The 20,928-nt window shown below is 43.0% G+C and overlaps 1 protein-coding gene across 6 annotated transcripts in view; it reads right to left on the bottom strand.

Moving 5' to 3' along the window:
- PALM2AKAP2 (PALM2 and AKAP2 fusion) overlaps nucleotides 1-14,383 on the bottom strand; it is a 360,502-nt gene extending 346,119 nt beyond the window's left edge. For 3 of the 6 annotated variants that reach the window (XM_075931395.2, XM_075931393.2, XM_075931396.2), the window contains exon 1: nucleotides 14,019-14,375. In XM_075931395.2, the coding sequence (XP_075787510.2) occupies nucleotides 14,019-14,063 (45 nt within the window). In that variant the 5' untranslated portion in view covers nucleotides 14,064-14,375. Of the gene's footprint in view, nucleotides 1-14,018 lie in introns of all 6 variants that reach the window. The other 3 variants (XM_075931391.2, XM_075931392.2, XM_075931394.2) reach the window with 3 other exon arrangements.
- Between the last annotated feature and the right edge of the window lie 6,545 nt (nucleotides 14,384-20,928).

Genomic DNA, 20,928 nt, shown 5'->3' with positions numbered 1-20,928 from the left:
GCTGGGGATCTACTGGCTAAGTAGCAATTCTGCAGAAAAGGACCTGGGGATTACAATGGATGAGAAGCTGGATATGAGTCAACAGTGTGCCCTTGTAGCCAAGAGGGCTAATGGCATATTAGGGTGCATTAGGAGAAGCATTGCCAGCAGATCCAGAGAAGTGATTATTCCCCTTTATTTGGCTCAGGTGAGGCCACATCTGGAATATTGTGTCCAGTTCTGGGCCCTCCACTATAGAAAGGATGTGGACTTATTGGAGAGGGTCCAGCAGAGGGTGACAAATATGATATGGGAGCTGGAGCGCATGACTTATGAGAGAGGCTGAGGGAGTTGGGTCTGTTTAGTCTGCAGAAGAAAAGAGTAAGGGGGGATTTGATAGCAGCCTTCAACTTCCTGAAGGGAGCTTCCAAAGAGGATGGAGAATGGCTGTTCACAGTAGTGACAGATGGCAGAACAAGGAGCAGTGGTCTCAAGTTACAGTGGGGGAGGTCTAGGTTGGATATTAGAAAAACTATTTCACTAGGAGGGTGGTGAAGCACTGGAATGGGTTACCTAGAGATGTGGTGGAATCTCCATCCTTAGAGGTTTTTAAGTCTTGGCTTGACAAAGGCCTGGCCGGGTTGATTTAGTTGGGATTGGTCCTGCCTTGGACAGGGGGCTGGACTTAATGATCTCCTGAGGTCTCTTCCATCTCTATGATTCTACGATTCTAACTATTATTTACTCATTGTCTTTACACAAGAGGTAGAGGTCATCGGATGAAATTAATATGCAGCAGGTTTAAAATAAAAAAGGGAAGCATTTCTTCATACAATGCACAATCAACCTGTGTAATTTTTAGTCAGAGGATTTTGTAAAGGCAAAGGCTATAACAGGGTTGAAAATTAACAGGTAAATTCGTGGAGATAGGTTCATTAATGGCTATGAGACAGGGTGGGCAGGAATGGTGTCCCTAGCCTCTCTTGCCAGAAGCTGGGAATGAGTGACAGGAGATAGATCACCATTAATGGATCAATTATTTTATCGAGCTGACCCATAAAATCATTTAAGCAAATGGCATGGCATATAAAGGGCCTTCATTCAAATAGGGTTTAATGAACAATCTTGATGTCAGAATCTCAATTCTGAGGCAGTCTGGGGAGTTAATAGAATAGTATAGCTGTAGTTTTCATTTCCAGTATGAAAACTGGAATTACTCCAATTTACAATGCCGAGTAATCCAGTAGGCAAAGAACATACACTGCATGTCACTGACAAAATAGTCAACACATTTCACTAAGGCCACGTTTATATTTATGTGGAAGTTCAAATTAAGATATGCAACTCCAGCTATGTTAACTGCCGTAGCTGGAATCAACATACCTTAATTCAAACTTTGGCTCCATCTCCACAGCAGGAGGTTGATGGGAGTGAATGCTTTTGCCAACTTCCCTTACTCCTCATGATTTGAGGAGTGCTGGCATTGATGGGGTTGCCTGAGCATTTGATTTAGCAGGTCTTTACTAGACTCACTAAATCGAACACTGGAAGATTGACCGCCGCAGTTTTGATCTCTGTATAAGTATAGATGTGGCCTAACAGAGGAGTCCATTGAATCCCCAGCTTTCGGAGATCAGGAGAGACTGAGGCCCTGATTCAGCAAGTTAAATGTGCCCTAACTTTGAGCATGAGCTTGAAATCTCTACTATTGAACTGTGGCCTAAATCTGATGCCTTGTGAGTCAGGGCTCAGTCGCAGGAAGGGAAGGTTCCATTGCTAATGCCGAGTGGCTGAAATGTTTCTCTTGTCAGTTTGGTGACACATCTATTTCTTAAAGAGTTATGTGTTGATAACTTCTTCAAAAGCTTGTTTAAACTACACATACACTCTAATGGAAATTACTCTGTACTGTTTAAGGTAGATACTTAACTTGCTAAATTTGCGAAGGTGATGGAGTGTGAGCAAAACCTTTTAAGAAGGGGCAAATTTGTCATTAATCAAAGACAGAATGGAAATCTGAAAAATGAATCTGCCCTTTGTTTTAGCCACAAAGTATGCTAAAACCTTGTAGATGGCATATTTATTAATACCTATAATACACCAGTTTGCACGGAGACAGTACCTTTCATCCAGTGATCACAAAGTGTCTAGAAGATCAAGGATTAACTTCTACACATTACACACTCATATGAAATGGCCATAAAAAGTTACCTTTTGCCAGCACAGTTAGCACTGCAGTACTGTAGCAAAGCCAATGGACTACAGTGGAAAATTCAGTTATTTTTCTGACACCAACCACAACCATAGTGATATATGAGATGCCAGATCCCCTCCCCCGCTGACATGTGCAATGGCTCTACTTGTAATAGAGGGCTTGATCCAAAAGCCAGAGAGTTTTTGGATCAGCTCCATATACAGCACACAATACAATTCTATTTGATACAGATTTCTTGGTGCTACTATAAAGCATAAATACTAATAACAACCGTGTGTCGATATTAAAAAACCTTTCCCTGTGGGGTATTGTGCGGCAGATAATTTAACCAAGGTAGCTGGTCACTGGATACATGCACCTTACAGGCTACGGCACTCATTCGGTTCATCTGACAATAACTTTTGTAGCACTGTCCAATCCCAGATAATCTATGCTCTGCAGTCGCTCTTGCTGCTCTCATAAAGAGACTGCAGCTTTATGGCATCATGGCTTTCTGCAAAAGGCAGAAAAGTTGCTAATTTGTTCTTTCTCTAACAATAAAGTACGTGGCAACCTGGCTTTTCATCTCGCTGCCTGAATGTAACCGATTGCCTTTGACTCCATAGCCATTACTTATACAGACTGCAGTGCTTTATTTTACATAGAGCACTATACACCACGGGATATACAATGAACATATTTGAAGCACAGGGTTTGATGAGCTAGGAATACGGTGTCCACAAACACTATACTGTATATATTAAAGTTGGGGACTTTTCAGCCTCACACCTTTGGCTCCATACCCACCTCCTCTGGCCTGAAGCCTCTCCAATTGGCAGCTGCTGCTATTCTTAGATTTTCTAGGTAGGCTCAACCCACCCACCTAACCATTCTCCAAGGATCCTGATAAATGAACTTGCACGCAACAGAGCACTCAAATTAAAGTCGTCTGTGTAAGCACATCAGAATGCTGGTTATAGGCAACGCCCTCAGCTCCCCTAAAGGGCAGCAGTTAATAGACCAAACCTGGCTGCCTCCACAATCAGCCCTCTCACCCTGACGGATTGTTTGCTTTTTGCCCTGCGTTTGTATTGGATGGGAGGGAGAACTCCTCACTCACCTCCAGCACCTCACCCCACTCTATGTCATTTAAGGAACATAAAGCATCTGTGCAGTGAGGAGTGTATATGGCTGCTGTGTTAGGTCATGCTCATTGCACTGCTGGGGCGGTGGGGGGGGGGAGGGGCAGCAACAGAACCAAGCTGTAGCTGTAGCCTGGGGGGGCAGTGGAGCAGCATGGGCCATTAGGGGAGGGACCTCCCCTGATCCGGCAAATCCCCTTGTCCGGGACCGGGTCAGGTCCCAAGAGTGCCAGATCAGAGAGATCCAACCTGTATTGCTTCCTGGCTTGCATTACAAATGTGACAGCCGTATGTTCTTGTTGCGTGTCCATTTTTGCTGCTGCTCGTGGAAACATTTTAGAAGCATAATACAAATTTACACAGTTAGTTGACCTCACATGCGTTTTGGGTTGTTTTAGGATTCAGATTTTGGCAAAGGTTGCAGGATTTGTTATTCAAATATCACTGGTGCTTTATAGAATCCCCAAACCAGGATGATACACTGTCTTGGTCCTACATGGCTGTTTTCTGTGGAAATCTTCCTGTGAAGCCAGCCAGCGTACGATATATATGTTACATTCCAATCTGAAGAATGACTCGTCATCCTTCATGCAAGTGCAGACATAATACTTCCTCTCCCACATTCAGTTTCCATGGGGGCTTGCTGGATTGGGCTAAGGGAGACCATTACTCACTGAGATATGGTTTGTGATGGCAGTGGGGTCTACAGACACCAAACCAATTCTTGGAATATTTGTAACAAGATACAGGCCCCATGACATGCCCTTAACATGGCTATGCATTCCTCACGAGAGAATACCTCAAAAGGTCATTTTATTCCCAATGGCAAGAGAGCGTCTCCTCTTCTTCGGACATCAAAAATCACACACATCTCACAAAAGGCCCACGACTGAGATATGAAAAAGATACAAATACAGAACCTCTTTTGTTCCTAACATTGTCCTGGACAAGAAGAATTTGTGGCTGGAACCCTGAGATTCCAGTTAGTTAGGATTAAACAGAGCAGTGAATTAATGGTGAAAATATGACAATGAGAAAAAAGAAGGGCAGAGGAAAATGCGTTAAAATGTGTCACTGGAAGCGTTAACCTGAACTTCATTGCTGCTTTTGCAAGGCGTGTGTGCACGTGTGTGTACTTTGTGGTCCTGATTCAGGAAAGCACTTAAGTGTGAATTCAATTTTAGGCACGTGTTTTAAGATCCTTTGCAGGTGACTTATGCCCATGCCTAAAATAAAGCATATGCCTAAGTGCTGTCCTGTGCAGCTTATTACTGACCATGAATACATTAATCATTAAAGGCACTGCTACACACAGCAGGGCTAAAGCCGAAATAAACTACGCAACTTGATCTACATCGATTGTGTAACTTAAGTCAAAATAGCTTTTTTTGGTTTTTGGCGCTGTCTACACTGCAGGAAATCTGAGTTAGAGCACTCTTTCTCTGACTTCACTTACTCCTCGTGAAATGAGGGATACAGGACTCCAATAAGAAGTCCTCCAACTGCTTGCTGTGTAGACGCGGACTATGTTATTTCAGAATATTGTCAGTTATTCCGAAATAATGCTGCTGTGCAGACATAGCCTACGTGACCTCAAACCCTGGGATTTGAATTTTTCTGTATAACGACATCCTCAAAAATGCCTTGCAAACTTGTTAAGACAATTAAAAAGAGAATGAGCTCAGGCACAAAATCTACCGAGTTTTTAGCAGTATGGAAGAGGGGATGCTGATGAAATTTGTTTTTGCTGGCAAAGTTACTTGCCTTGGATGGACAGAAATGTACAAAGCTGCAAAATGATACTTTCTTTGCAGAATTGCTAAGTTTTGTGTATGTATGAAAAGGCCATGCCTAAAAATCTGATTCAGAATGCTAACTCCAGTCTAGAAAAATCACTGATTCCACTGTGATTCCCACATTTAGCTAAAAATACACAATCTGACCCATACTTTTGAAAAAAAAATCCCCCAAACCCCTACTGTTATATGAATGTTATTTTTAAAAGCAATGTATTTTCAACTTTAATTCCATCTTTAAATCTCAGGACGCCTAAAAACTCCTCCGTGGGTTAGGCTGGCAAAGCATACATATTCTTGTGTGCAGTTCACACAGACTGTCAGGTCATATAAACTCTTGCACCTCAGGGAAGATGTGAGCTCCACCATCACAGTTTGTAGGGTCTAGCATGGTCATGAGCAATGCTGATGAAACAGGAGTCCGTAGCCTAAAGCAGGTGGTAAATGGTAAAATTAAGTTTGGAAGTTTCACTGTGAATTTCCTGAGTTTCTACAATTTATGGTTTTTAAACCTCTCACAAGATCTTTATCCATAATTCTTATACAAATTAAAACATTATTAATGGTGACATTCTGATTTTGAGACAGGCCACAAAGTGGTAGGTAGCTTCCAAACTTGCACAATATATCTATATCTATATCTATCTCTCAACTAAAAACCCATGAGTCTAACGTGTACAGGCTGCAAACTCCAATTGTATCTATTCTGGATTCTGTTATTTTGCTCTTCAGTATGTCTGTTCTGGACATGTTACTGAGATTCCTCTTTTCCCTGCCCTATGTGCCTGTACCAGCCAGAATTCCCAGAGTACCTCACACACCTAAGCAGGGGAGTAATTTACTTCTGCTCCTTTCTTTGGCAAAGGCAGAGAGGAGCTGATGTACAGGAAGTCTTTGTGTGACAGCCATCTCACACGTCAGGTAATTTAAACGTTCAGTTTCCATCCCCTCCCTCCCCAACAACTTTGTCAAACTAGTCAAGAAGCCTCATATGAATGCACTTAATCCATCTCGCTTTCCTTCTATCGTCCATTCTGGGTCCTACATGCTGCATAGCAATCAGGCATCAGCAACCACCCGTTGACCAATCTGAGGGTCCCTCTCAGCACAGCATTCAAAGCATGTCTTTAATTTACCCTAATTCAGCCACAAAACCTCAACATACCAGATATAGAGGCTGGAAGTATGTTTGCTGTTTGTACCACCAAGCAACTACATTTCACACGACTCACAGGCTTATATAGATTTCATGAAACAACAGGTGAACATTTTCAATCTATAGCACGGGCAAAAGGGGAAAAAAACAAGGTTGGTGTGGAGATTTATGTAAGAACACAAGGATGGCCATATTGGGCAGATCAATCATCCATCTGGCCTTGTATCCTGTCTTTCAGCAGTGGCCACTGTCAGATGCTTCAGAGGGACTGAGCAGAACAAAGTGATAATCAATCTCCCATCACCATTCCCAGCATCTGGCAATCAGAGACGTAGCCATCTTGGGCCCCATCTTTTTTGAACCCAGCGATACTTTTTGGCCTTCACAACATCCTCTGGCAATAAGTTCCACAGGTTGACTGTACATTGTGAAAGAAGAACTTCTTTTTGTTTGTTCCTGCTTCCTATGAAATACATTGGGTGACCCTGGTTCTTGTGTTATATGAAGGGGCAAAAAACATTTCCTTATTCATTTTCTCCACATTAGTCATGACTTTATAGATCTCTATTACATCCTCCCCCATGATAGGGAAGGTTAAAGGGCTTGATAGAAGGGGAGAGAGGCAGCTCTTAAAAATAAACAGCAATGGCACTGGTTAATCAGGGGCAGCTGAGAGAGGGCTGCTATAAATCAGTAAGGGCCAGGTGAGTTGATTCAGGCTGCCAAATGATCTCTTTAAAAACCTTCCTTGTGGGGGAGAGGAGGGAAGAGTGGAGACTGAGAGTATGTTTACACTGCATTCCTCTTTCGAGAGAGGAATGCAAATACACCTGAGCGAAATTGCAGATGAAGCGCGGATTTGAATTTCTTGCACTTCATTTGCATAATCGCATCCGGGAACTATTTCTAAATACCCTATTTCGAAAAAAGAAACTCAGTCTGGACATGGTTATTTTGAAAGAAAACCCTCCTTTCGAAATTACCCTTAAACCTCGTTTTATAAGGAGTAAGGGTAAATTCGAAAGAAGGGCTTTCTTTCGAAATAACCGCATACAGACAGCATTTCTTTTTTCAAAATAGGGTATTTCGAAATAGTGCCCGGACACGATTATGCAAATGAAGTGCGGGAAATTCAAATCCTTGCTTCATTTGCAATTTCGTTTGTCTGCATTTGAATTCCTCTCTCGGAAGAGGAATGCAGTGTAGACATACCCTGAGTTTGGAAAGTGACAACTGAGTTTGGAGCGTGGAGGTGGAGAGGAACAAACAATTGATAAGGAGATTCAGAGAAGTTGAGCATAACAACATCAACACTGCTAAAGGCTGCAGTGGGAGGTAAGGGGCTCCAACAGGGAGTGCTGGAGGCTCCCTTCCCCCCAGATGGCCAGAGGAGGACTATTTACTCAATCCCGACTGGCCCGGGGCATCAGCCCCAACACTCCAGGTACGGCTACACTATGGGTTTTTTTCCAAAGAAGGTATGCAAATTGCAATCACATTTGCATATCATCCGTTTTTTTTCCCGGAAGAGGATTTTCCGATATTTGGCCCCAGGTGGATGGGCCAGATATCGGAAAATCCTCTTCTGGGAAAAAAAAAACCTGAAGAAGATATGCAAATGTGAGCACAATTTGCATATCTTCTTTGGAACCCACCCCTCCACACACACAGTGTAGCCATACCCTCCATTGTTTTGCTGAGGAACAGAAGGCCATATACTGAAAAAGGCCAGTAAGACTTATACCGCAGCCCCTAAAGTGTGGGCTAGTGGGGCAGAAGAGGGGTCTGGGACCCAGGAGTGGGACTGAACTTGCCACACCCCTCAGTCATCTCTTTTCTAGGATGAACAGTAACAGGTTTTTTTAAAAATCTCTCCTCATATGGTAGGTGTTCCAGGCCGCTAATAATTTTTGTTTCCACTCTCTGTACCTTTTGCTATTCTAATGTATCTTTTTTTTAGATGGGTGATCAGTGCTGCTCCCAGTACACAAAGTATGAGTGCACATTTATATAGTGACATTATATTTTGTTTTACTGTCTCTGACTCCTAATGATTCATAACATTGTTAACTTTTCTGACTGCCACTGTACATTGAGTGGAAGTTTTCAGACAACTATTCACAACAGCACTAAGATCTCTTTCTTGAATGGTAACGGCCAATGTAGGCCCCATCATTTTCTATGTATTATTGGGATTTTATTTTCCAATGTGCATTACTTTGCATTTATCAACATTGATTTTTGTTTGCCATTTTGTTGCCCATTTTTGCAAGATCTCTTTATAACTCGTCACAGTCAGCTTCGGCTGTACTTAACTTGAGTAATTTTGTATTGCCTGTAAGCTTGGTCGTCTCATTGTTTATCCCCTTTTCCAGAACACCTATTAATATGTTGAACAGCACTATTCCCAGTGCATCTTTGAAGGGGGGACCTCTTTACTTACCTCTCCAGTCTGAAAACTGTCCTTTTATTCTTACTCTTTGGTTCCTGTCTTTTAAGGATTGTGAGGACCTGCCCTCTCATCTCACTACTGTTTACTTTGCTTAAGAGTCTTTGGTGTGTGACCTTGTCAAAGGGGAGGTCTACACTTGAAAATCTACTGCAGCACAGCTATGCTGAAGCACTGCAGCAAAATGCTACTGTTCCAATGGGAGAACTTCCCCTGCTGACGCAGTTAATCACCTCCGCGAGAAGCGGTAGCTACATTGATGGGAAAAACCCTCCCATTGACATCATACTGTTCTCACCTGGGGTTAGTCAGTAAAATTGTGTCACTCATGAGTGTGGATTTTTCATACCTCTGAGCAACATAGTTATACCTAGGTAAGTTTATAGTGTAGACAGGTCTGCCAATATATGCGGGCGGGGGGAACAACTTCCCCAGGGTCCAGTGATTCAAAGGGACTTTTTAAATCACCCACCGGAGCACCACACGCCATGCTCCAGAGACCCAAGTGGCGTGTTCCAGACAGAACTGAGGGCTGGGGGGGAGGGGAGGGGGTGCACGGCATGGTCCCAACATCTCTGAGGCTGCCTGCCTGACCTCACCCCTTCGAGAAATGTGGAGCCACCCCTCCCCACACCTTGCGTAGGGTCTGGGCAAAGCTGTCGGCTCCCCTGAGAGTAGACCAGGCCAAAGGCTTTCTGAAAGTCCAAGTACACTACATCCACTGGCTCACCCTTATTCACATTTGCTGACTCCCTCAAAGAATTCTGACAGACTGGTGAGGCACGACTCCGTCAGCAAACTATGGTCATCTATGTGCGTGCTAATTCTGTTGTTTACTATAGTTTCAACCAATTTGCCTGGTATTGAAGTTAGGCTTATCGCCATGCAGTTGGCAGGATTGCCTCTGGTGTCCTTTAAAATTACATTAGCTATCCTCCACTCCCCGATACAGATGCTGATTTCACCAATAAATTATGCACCACACCTAGCAGTTGTGTAGTATGGTATTTGAGTTCCTTCACAATGCTTAGGTGAATACCACGTGGTATTGGCGACTTATTGCTGTTTAATTCATCAAAATGTTCCAAAACCTTCTCTATTGACACCACAATATGGGTCAGTTCCTCAGATCTGTCATCTGATAAGAATGGCTCAGTGTGGGAATCTCCATTGTAGCCTCTCCAATGTAACTAATTTATTGAGCTTGTCCCCAAGAGCTTTATCATCTCTGAGTGCTCCTTTTGCACCTGGATCCTGTGATTGCTTTTAGTTTTTGTGTCTTTTGCTAGTTTCTCTTCAAATTTTTCTTGGCTTGCCTAATTATACTTTTACCATTGACTTGTTAGAGTTTATCTTCCTTTCTATTTTCTTCAGTAGGATTTGACTTCCAGTTTTAAAAGGATATATATTTTTTGCCACTATCTGCCTTTTTTACTCTGTTGTTTAATCATGATGGCATTTTCTGGCTCTCATTTTTTTTTTTTTTGCTTGTAGTATGCATCTAATTTGAGAGAGACTTATTGTGATCTGAATTGCAACCATTGTTGCCTGGCAATTTATACATACACTATATATAAGCATACACATATACATTTATATCATTTCATGATCATGACAACCATGTCATAGATTGATTAATTTGTCCACCACATGATAAATTGCTAGTCTCACCTGTTCTTTCCCCACTAAATCCACCTCCTCTGGGAAGACTAACATTCCAAACTTCTTAAGTCAGCCATCATTGCTTAAAATGCCACAAAAATGTTTCTCTCTTTCTTCCACATTTTACCAGTCCCTCCCCATGAAAAATGCACTAATCCAAGATGAAGGGTTAGCATTATTCAATCAAGTCTGAAATCTGTCAAACTATATAAATCTTCTGTTCTAGCTCATATAAGCAGAAATCCATCCTTCCAATCACTTGCTTTCCAAAGTACCTCCATACCATCATACTGCATACACTTCTGCTTGATTTGTGTCAGAAGACAGCTTGTGCTAAGCAGCTGATTTATGTCAGTGCCTTGAATAGTTGCTTAACATAGGACTCAAGATAAACATGTATGCATAAAAATACATGATGGTACAGAATGATATAAAGGTTTTATCGTCCTGTTTGAGGAAACCATGTTACTCATGAGTTGCAAAAATGACACAGAAGTTATATTGAAGGAGTGCTAAGAAAAGTTTCATGTCACTCCAGACCAGCCTGTGTTTTCACTATGTCACAAGCAGTATTTTACAGGGGACAAACTCTTTTTAGAAATGTTGCAGAGAATTGAAAAGAATTATCTTATCACTGCAATGTCTGAGCATCCCACAGTCATTAACGTAGTTGTCCTCACAACACCCTATGAGGTAGACCACTACTATTATCCCCAGTTCACAGATGGAAAAGAGAGCTAAGTGACTTGCCTACAGTCACATCTGTGGCAGAGTAGTGAATTGAACCCAGTCTCCCAAGATCTAGACTGGTGCCTTAACAAAAGGGCACACTTTCCTCTCCCACTTGTACTTCAACTCTGCTCACAATGCAGGATCAGAGCTATAGAAAGATGTTGTGTCTACACAGCAGCGTTGTTTTGGAATAATGATCATTAATGCTAAATAGTGCAAGCGTATACACAGCAATTCCGCTATTTTGAAATAAATTTGAAATAACGGAAGGCTTTTTCTGACTTCTGTAAACTTCATTCCATGAGGAATAATGCCTCTTCCAAAATTGCTATTTTGAAACAGCTGTATTGTGGACGCTCCGACTGCTGCTATTTTGAAATAGCTCCTCCCCTATTCCAAGTAATTACTCCCTGTCGCTTCCTGGGGCTCTAAATCGAGGTAGCACATCCACATTAGGGGAGCCTGCAGTGTAGATGCGCTATTTTGATATAAGCTATTTCGGAGTATTTCTCCCAGAATAGTTCATTTTGAAATAAGTGTGAAGTGTAGATGTATCTTTTGAGAGATCACTGGTTTGAAACTGCAACAATATGGCTGAGAGGAAACTATCAGGTTTCTGCCAGGAAAAAAAAAATCACAATTCACAATTTGAAATTTGCATTCCTTTAATATTCTGCAATATTCACACAACAGTCACTATTTCTGTGACTGTTCCTAACAGTAAATTTGTTCCAAGATTGTCCAGAGAAGCAATCACTTGGATCATAGTCCAAGTGAATTTGCTTAGAAATTGCAATAATTGTGCAAGGATTTTTCCCCCCTGAGCATTCACACCACTCTTGTAATAATATATAGCAATAGACCTTTGCCTGTGTGAGAGAGATACAAGAACTTGATTAAAATATTTTCTCCTGACTTTTCCAGATGGATCAATGGTCTTAACTGAACTACTGCATCCCTCTTTTCTGAGACACCATTTAAGTTTGGATGATCCTCCTAATCATATTGGATAAGCCCAACAAACCAGGAACATAGGACAAGTACCCCGCGACTCTGCCCGGTGCCCCATGCTGATGAACCAAGTTTGCATTCAAAATACACGCCGACTGACATTTGCAACTATTCTGCAGGAGCTTTAAAGTTTCCCCAAAACTGATATGGACAACTTGTTGATATGCAGACAAACTGCTGGCTTGTGGGTGCAATCTGCCTACAACCCAAGGCCAAATTTGAATATTTTTGTGTTTCATGTTGAACTGTTTTAAATCCGGGCACATTCTTTCTTATGTACTGTATACCCACGAGCGGGAGCATGGGCCACTGGTTATCCACAAACAATTCAATGACAAAAGAAGGCAGCAGTCATACATCCCCCAGCTCTTTTCTGCTTGAAGACAAAGAAGGATTTTTCAAGGTTCTCAAATATAATTGCAATAATTTCTGGAGCAATGCAGTGCCAGTTCTCCAAGTCTGGCAGCAAAAAGCTTCCAAAAAGAGTTTGCAAGTGGGGAATGTGAGAATTAGCCCTTTAATGGCCTAAAGAAGCATGATTAATACTTTGATCAGAGGAATTGTTAATGCCTATACCTGTAAAATACTTTGGACCAGTTTTTTTTTTAAATCAGCTACTTCTCTCTATTACAACATTAAACACTTTAAGACATAATATCTCCTCCTCCCCTTTAAATGAAAACGTTTGATCTTTTCCAGGAAACATTTTAGAGGAACATGTATTTAGTTTATACTTTTTCTGTTTATGTTAAATATACATGTGCCTCTTAGTAGTTTCACAGACCTAAGAAAAACAACTGGGTACAACAGCAGCCGCTGCCGCCATTCCGCTGTCTACAAAGGAAATATATAATCCAGCTGTGGCAGCTCTAGTAAAACACAACATCTGTTGATCATTGGCAACACGCTGGCAGGGGCTCCTAAAATCCAAGCAGGCTCAGTCAGTCTCTGCCTTTGCCCTGCAGACCTGAAACATTCTGCACATATCGTACCATTTGACTCCATAGATTTGCTGAATTAGCATGACAGCCACGCCAAAGACCATCCCCAAACCCAACTGAGTGTCATCCTGAACCAGGGCAAGGTTAGGCGGGCTTTAATGGATGGACAGAAGTCATGGCAATGTGGTGCTTTTAATAACGACCCAACATTTTCCCTTGTGAGCACAATTATATTTTTGAAAAACTGGGGCCAATTACTCCGCTGCTCCCATTGGCTGTAGTGTCACTGAAGTCAAATGGCACTGAGCCCATCTGCATCAGCTCAGGCTGCCTCACTGTGTGTCTGATTTTAATATCAAAAAGGAAAATAAAAATTGAAATTAAAATTCTTTGGTAACTTTGCTCCTGCAACAGAGTTGAGGTTATAGGTTAAGATCAGTAGAAAAGACAGAATGATGACTGATCATCTGCCTTCTTTACTTGATTTTTTTTTTGCCTTTTAAAAAAAATAAGCATCATATTCTTCAGTAAAAGCCACCCTGAGTCTGTTCCCTCTGGTTTAACTTCTTCATCTGCTTAGCTACAGCTCCAACAGTGCAATAATATCCTTATAACCGAAGTCCAGATGCTCTCCCTCCAACCTCCACCCTCCTCATTTACTCCTCCGGTTCTTCCCTTTCATCAGTCTTTTAAGCATGTCACCACGTATTCATGGGTTTGGCACATGTTGCATAAGAGAGCATCCTAACTCTCCCTGGTATCAGTCAAATCACATAAAAACGGTCTTCAACCAGTTGTTTGCTAAGGAGGAAAAGGGAGAACTCTATGCTGAAAACTTCTCCAAAACCACGCTGTCTAAATGCTGCCCTGCTACCGTGCTGGAATGCTTGGCTACTTCAGCAGCTCCCGGCTCCCCATTCACAGACAAAAGAGCAAGTAAAATGAAACTGACTTACTGCTATGGCTTGCAGCCTTTCCTTGTGCAATTCTGCCTCCGCCATCCTGGAGAAAAGGCCACAGAGGGGAAGAAAAAAACAACAACAAAACACTGCAGTCACCAAGAGAAGCTGAGTTACACCACAGAGTATTTGCAAAGAAAAGCTGGGCTGCTTTGCAGAAGTCAACCACTTTTGGAGGCACTGAAGACTAGCTTACGAGAGGATCATTTTAGAAACTGGACCCGTGCCTGCCTGCTTGTCTCCCAGCTGCACTGCTAACTGCATTTCATTGCTGCTTCTGTGTGCTGTTGCTGTCACACTAGCCATGTATGTGCTCCAAAAGCAGCTGAGTCCAGGGATAGCTCGCATGGCTATAATTTTTTGCCTTGACGTCTCAGCTCATTTGCTCCTCCTATGGAGTGTTGGGTCATGACAGGAGCTCAACATCAATAGCATGCACAGTAATCAGAACCTGCATGAATGCAGCAGAGACAGCTGTCTCACTGTGTGCCCTTAAAACAGGGACTCCAGGGTGAGGGGGAATAGAAGGAATTCACCAATCAGTAGCTATTAAAGAGTTAGGCACGGCAAACCTAAGGTCTAAACTGGTTTGGCTAGAGAAAAAGAGATTGTTTTAGTGACACGAGAGAAACAATACATGGTTAGGCATTCAGAGTGTATCACAGTAGTCTGTGACTGCAATTATAATGTGGCATGTTTAAAGAGTTGTTAAAGAGGTGACTTTTCTGGAGTATACCTCAGAGGGTAGGGAATATGATGAAGCCCACCTACTGTGTATACAGATCACACACAAAAACTATATTGAAGAAAGTTAAGGTTGCAAATCAGGCACTCAAAAGTGTATGTGTGGGGGGAAGAGGGGAAGTATGTGATAATGTAATTAATGACTGTGTCGTAATGCATATGATCAAGAAGAATGAATTAAGATTGTTCAGGAAGCCTTAATTCTCTCAATTCCTAATTTTTGCATGCTTGACTTTGCGACCATTCAGTCCACTTTTATTTTACGTGTAATGTTCTGGATTAAAATAAATCAAATGAAAAAATGGAAGTGCCTTTGTGCATTATCAGTACTGCCTCTTACCCCAGTAGGCTTCAACACGTGTATACGCCGTATACTGCTGTCATTTGAATGGCTGGAGTAGCTGATAGTATTAGTAAGCTGGCATCTTGTATGTGGACCTGCATTAGAGAGGGAGCAGACACATATTTTGCCTCTGCATTTCCCAGATATTTGCTTACAGCGGCGGAATGGTGAGATGCAGGAATCCTTGGATTCCATTCCAGCCTCTGCAGGGGAACGTGCTCTAGGGTCACCCAGACCCTTCTGTCCATATCCCCAAACCTGAACCTCTCCCGCTCCTCATACCAGTCCCAGTCTCTGATCCAGGATTCTGAACCCAGTTTCCTTGCCCAGCCAATCCCAGTTCCCCAGGCTCCCCATCTGATCCACCTCCCCCTGTACACACAAGGGAGCCAGGCCCTTGGGAAAGGGGTGTGGAGGGGGGAGCTGGCTCCACACTCCCAAAAGAGGTGGGATCTTGGGCAGAAAAGGTAGGATAATGTAGCCGGCCCTCAGCACTGCCTGGACCACGTAGTGTGGTGCTCCAGTGGTGATTTAAAGGGCTTGGGGCTATGGGTGTCTGGCTGGTGGTCCGTGGAAAAGTTTGCATAGAATGGGGTTGGCCACAGGCCAAAACATTTGAGAACCACTGCTCTAGAACAACACAGTAACTAGAAGAATGACATTTCTATGAACTATAGCCCTTCAGTTGGGAAAATGCACTGCACGCAGTCTACTCTTGGAACTTTTATATCTAAACGGGCAAGGTTTTACTGCCCTTTCTCTTAAAAACTAACAATATTTACCTCCAGAAGCTACCTTTCAAACAAGTGGGGACTCCGCCAGGAATTCCAGTTTCATATGGGACTCATTGCTGTGCAAACAATCTTTGCTATTATGCACATCTTGGGAATCTTAGAAAATTCAGTTACTGTTTAATTCTTCAGTCCCTTTTAGTGTCTTGTTTTTCTCCAGAATCTCATCGTCAGTGGCACAAGAAGGACCCCCACATGTGTGTGCCATTACTACAGTCGGTTTTGAAATACTCTGCCATGCTGCAGACAGTTATAAATCTATCCTCCCATTGACGGAGGAGGAAGGCACATGGGTGGGAGTAATGGGATTCAGTCCTTTCTTTCACTGCCCCTTCGTTTTTTGGCAAGCTGTGCCCCCAGAGAAGAATTTGACTGTCAGTTATACCCAGGGAAGTACTGGAGTTCACTGAGGTCAGCTGGATATGGAATTTGAGAAATCAGAACTACAGCCTCATGAAGCCTTACAGAGGGACACAGTCAAATAAGCCTGAGAAAAATATACCACAGGACGCTCGACTTTCCTTAGCAATTCAGCAAAGTCTCTAAGCACTTTTTGAAGTGAATTAAAGTTAATGGAAGTTAAGAACATGCTTCAGGGTGCTCTGATGAATCAAGGCCTTCTTATCATTGAGCATCATGACAAATCCCAAAGAGGCATAGCTTTCTTGTGGGTCGAGAGCCACCAGCCCCAATCTCCAGCCCTCTAATCATTCTTAGCCCCCATGTTTAGTTCAAGGGAGTTGACAGAGAGACGGGCAGACATTCTACTCTGGGGTGAGCACCCTACAAAAAGTAAATATTACTGATAAGAAAACAAACAAGTTCCAGACACGTGTTGGTTCTTTTGTGTATAACTTGAAGGCATTTTAATAGTTCAGTGCGTCTCTGGACAGACTCATAGAGGGTTTGAATTAATAATATGCTGGACCTTATTTTAGTTCTCTTTTGATTAGTGGTCACTGGTTTACAGTGAATTGGGTATTGTTTTGTGTTACACTATCCCACTATCTGCAACAGCAACCATCTCGTCTTCATTTGCAGCAGCATTATGGCTCTGCCTCTTGCAGACTGTGCAAGTCAGAGAGTCAGGCTGAAACCGACGTATGAGCAAGAGAACCCCACCTCCTTCTGTTACGAAATGAGGATCTTCATTACCATCAAGACTGTGATGCTATCCCATATTGCATCTTTTCACTCACAGCCAACCTCAGATTTCATGGCCCTCAGCAAAGCCTGATAGTCACAGCTCAGTCCCTGCTTTGTTAACTCATGTGCTGCAGCATTTTTAGTCCCTGCTCCATTAAGCCGCATCCCACATATCGGTGGGGAGAGCTGGCTCAGAGAGGAGAGTGAACTGTAGCGATGGAGGGAGTGATGCTGATCAAAGAGGAATGGGCAGTGGTGTTATATACTCAAGCAACAAGCTCCCTCAAAATGGCAAAGGGCTACAACTTTATTGGCTTTTCACATCCAGGAAGGTCACTCTTACAATAACCTCTGCAGGCTGCAGGGAGAGAGAGGGAGACATTTGTTACCCGGAGCCACCACCTGCCTTTCCTGCTCTTGGTGCTCAAATGTCAAGCATCCAATCAGGCACCAAGCCTAGGCCCACCTCACTTCAAGGCTTAACTTGTGTTAGCCACACAAGGCAACCAACCCGGGCCTCCCTGATACTAGATCACTCGTTTGCACTCATCCCATATGACCCATGGCCCGAAGAAAGGGGATAGGGTGGATTTTTCATAGTGGGGGTGGGGAAAGGGTGAGTAGAGGAGGAAAAGCCTGCTTCCAAGTTCCACAGCCATATCCTGGCAGCCATGTCCCTTTTGCTGGTTTGCTAGATGCACTGGAATTGACCAATAGCAGCAGCCCTTACAAGGGAAAGCTACTACATCATAAGCAGGGCGAGCTGCGGCAGCTGGCGCCCCAGGCGGAATGCGCGATCGGCGCCCCCGCCTGCACGGCCATCAATGGCCATGACGTCATCATTGGGCGCCCCAGGTACCCCGTTGAATACTACCCCATAGTATCATAGAACACTAGAACTGGAAGGGACCCTTGAGAGGTCATCGAGTCCAGTCCCCTGCCCTCACAGCAGGAACAAGCACCATCTAGATCATCCCTGACAGGTGTCTGTCTAACCTGCTCTTAAATATCTCCAGTGAGAGAGATTCCACAACCTCTCCTAGTCTTAATCACAGTGAAATAAGTGCAATAATATAATAATATTACTGCTTAGCACTTCTGGACTGTTTTCCATTCTCAAAGCATCCCTCTCACCTTTATACAGAGTGAGGTACAAAGAGGTTACATGACTTGCCCAAGATTACACAGGAAGTCAGTGGCAGAGATGAGATCAGCTCCCTCAGAGGTTGGAAGATTGTTGGGACAGGCCTCCCATATCGTGATTACTACCACTAATTGTTATTTAACTTTTGCATTGCAGTAGCACCCAGTGGCCCCAGTCACGGACCAGTCCTCCATTGTGCTAGGTGCTGTACAAACATTTTCAGTCCCAGAAATACTGTATTTTCTAGTCAGCTACTTAATAGTTAGTGCCAATCTCAGGATGAATTCCTGCTGCTGTGGTTTTGTTTGCAGCCTTCCACTATACCAAACCTGATAGATCTGTGTCCTTGAGTCACCTGGGTCCCAAAAGATTGCCCTATTGACTCCAATGTGGACAGTGAACAACCCCGTGATCTTTAGGAATAATCTCAGTAGCAAACTTTCATCCCTAGTGACTGGTTTAAGTGGGATTAGGTTTTTGAGCCTCACAAAGGAAAGAACTTGACATATATTTCAAATTAAAAAAAAATTAAACTTAGGTTCTGTAGCATTTGATGGAATTTATACCGCTCCTTTTCCAGCAGAACCAGCACTGAACCTCCCTGAATGCCTAACAGAAAAGCCTTTTATTACAGCATTAGTCTTCTCTTCTTGTGCCCATTCCAGACACTCTCTTCCCAGGTGTACAATAAATCTTTGTTGTTTCTCCTTTATCTGTGAGCAGTTAGCAGCCTTCAACTACCTGAATGGGGGTTCCAAAGAGGTTGGAGAGAGGTTGTTCTCAGTGGTGACAGATGACAGAACAAGGAGCAATGGTTTCTAGTTGCAGTGGAGGAGCTGTAGTTTGGATATTAGGAAAAACTATTTCCCTAGGAGGATGGTGAAGCACTGGGATGGGTTACTTGGGGGGGGGGGGAGGGAGGAGAATCTCCATCCCAAGAGATTCTTAAATCCTGGCTTGGCAAAGCCCTGACTGGGATGATTTAGTTGGGATTGATCCTGCTTTGGGCAGGGGGTTGGACTCGATGACCTCCTGAGGTCTCTTCCAGCTCTATGATTCTTCTTCCCCTTCTGGGAAAAAATATTTTAAAACCTAGAATCCAACAGCCATGGCTCAGTGAAAACTTCCATTGAAGGTAATAGGATCTTTAAGCAGGAAGTTGGATTCAGTCTTACTTTCAACAGCACATATCCTATCTAAAGCAACCAGAGAGGAAAGAAATCCATTTACTTCAAGAGCTTCCAATGCTTTCATGTTTTCTGCCAAGATTAAATAATTGATCCAACTTGAAACGCAACATCAGAGAGAAAGCATTCTTCCTCTACAAAAGAACAGCATTGAGAAACAGGGTTTCAGCTCCCCATAAACCTTAAAGGCTATAATTTGCAGTAAGCTTTATTAACAAACACAAGGGGACTGATTTTGATTTCACCCCAGTATAAATCAGGAGTAACTTCCCTGAAATAAGTACATTCACATTACTGATGTAAAACAGACCAGATCCTAGTGCACACTGTATGTATGGGCTGTTCAGAGTTTGGGAATTATTTCAGGAAAGAAGTCAAATACCCTGAAAATCCACCAACCAATTGAGGCAGCCCTTAAAAAATGCTATTTAGTTAAGCTCCCACACTTTGGATGTGAAACTCATAGATGAAAAAAGATGCTAGGTAAGAGTCAGAGGTATTATTACTATCCAAATATCTTTGGGTTTTAAACCTACAAGACCGGGAAATTTCACATGAACAGACTCTTCTGGTATTTTGGCTTCTCCATTTCTAATTGTGGCAGGAAGCCAGGAAACTGAAGAGGCCATCAATATGAGAACTAATCAGAAAATAAATTACTTTTTGGAACTGCAGAGAAAATTTTGTTTGAGTTTTGCGTCAGTCCTTGTTTCATCCAAACTGGTTGGACCAACCTAGCAGTTATCTGGGGACAAATCTTTCTGAGCTTCAGACAGATGACACATGTCTCCAGAAGTCTGTCCAGATTGAACACCCAGCAGCATGTATTAGACAAGGACATCATGCTGTGTGTGTGCAAATGAGACCTCCCAAGCACCTCCTAAGAGCACTTTTGCTGCTTCCCAGCCCCACTTTCTGTGTTTAGCTCAACGCACACAAGCACATTCTAATGGCCCTTTTATAGGCATGGCATCCCCGAAGGTCTCTTAACCAGAAGAGTTGAGTGATAAGTATGTAACATTTCCTCTACTGCTTTTCAAGAGAAGCACTAGGGATAGGAGAGATGGCTAGTGAGCAAAATCATAAACCAACTTGCTGGAGAAGATTTGAGTTCGAGGCGGCAGAATTTATTGGGATGAAACCTAAATTGGGAATGAATAAAGCAACAAGTAAAGTAGATAGCAGTGATCACTCACGCCAGTTGAAGAGTTTGTATGAAGAAATGGATTGGATGAATTCTGTGCCTTTTTTGTGTGGACAAATTGTGTATGAATGTCATTTCCTAAATCTCTAGGTTCTTAGTTACTACAGTGCATTCTTTTCCAGGTATTTGGCTGCCCACACACTCAGGCTGTGTCTACACTGGGCCACTTATTCCGGAAAATCAGCCGCTTTTCCGGAATAAGCTGGGAGCTGTCTACACTGGCCCTTGAATTTCCGGAAAAGCAACGATGCTCTACTGTACAAAATCAGCCGCTATTCCGGAAAAACTATTCTGCTCCCACTCAGGCATAAGTCCTTATTCCGGAACACTGTTCCGGAAAAGGGCCAG

This window comes from Pelodiscus sinensis, chromosome 6 (assembly GCF_052426305.1).
Source record: "Pelodiscus sinensis isolate ZL-2025 chromosome 6, ASM5242630v1, whole genome shotgun sequence".
NCBI lineage: Eukaryota > Metazoa > Chordata > Testudines > Trionychidae > Pelodiscus > Pelodiscus sinensis.
Note: the sequence above shows the minus strand (reverse complement) of the source record. Positions and strands in the feature narration are given on the sequence as shown.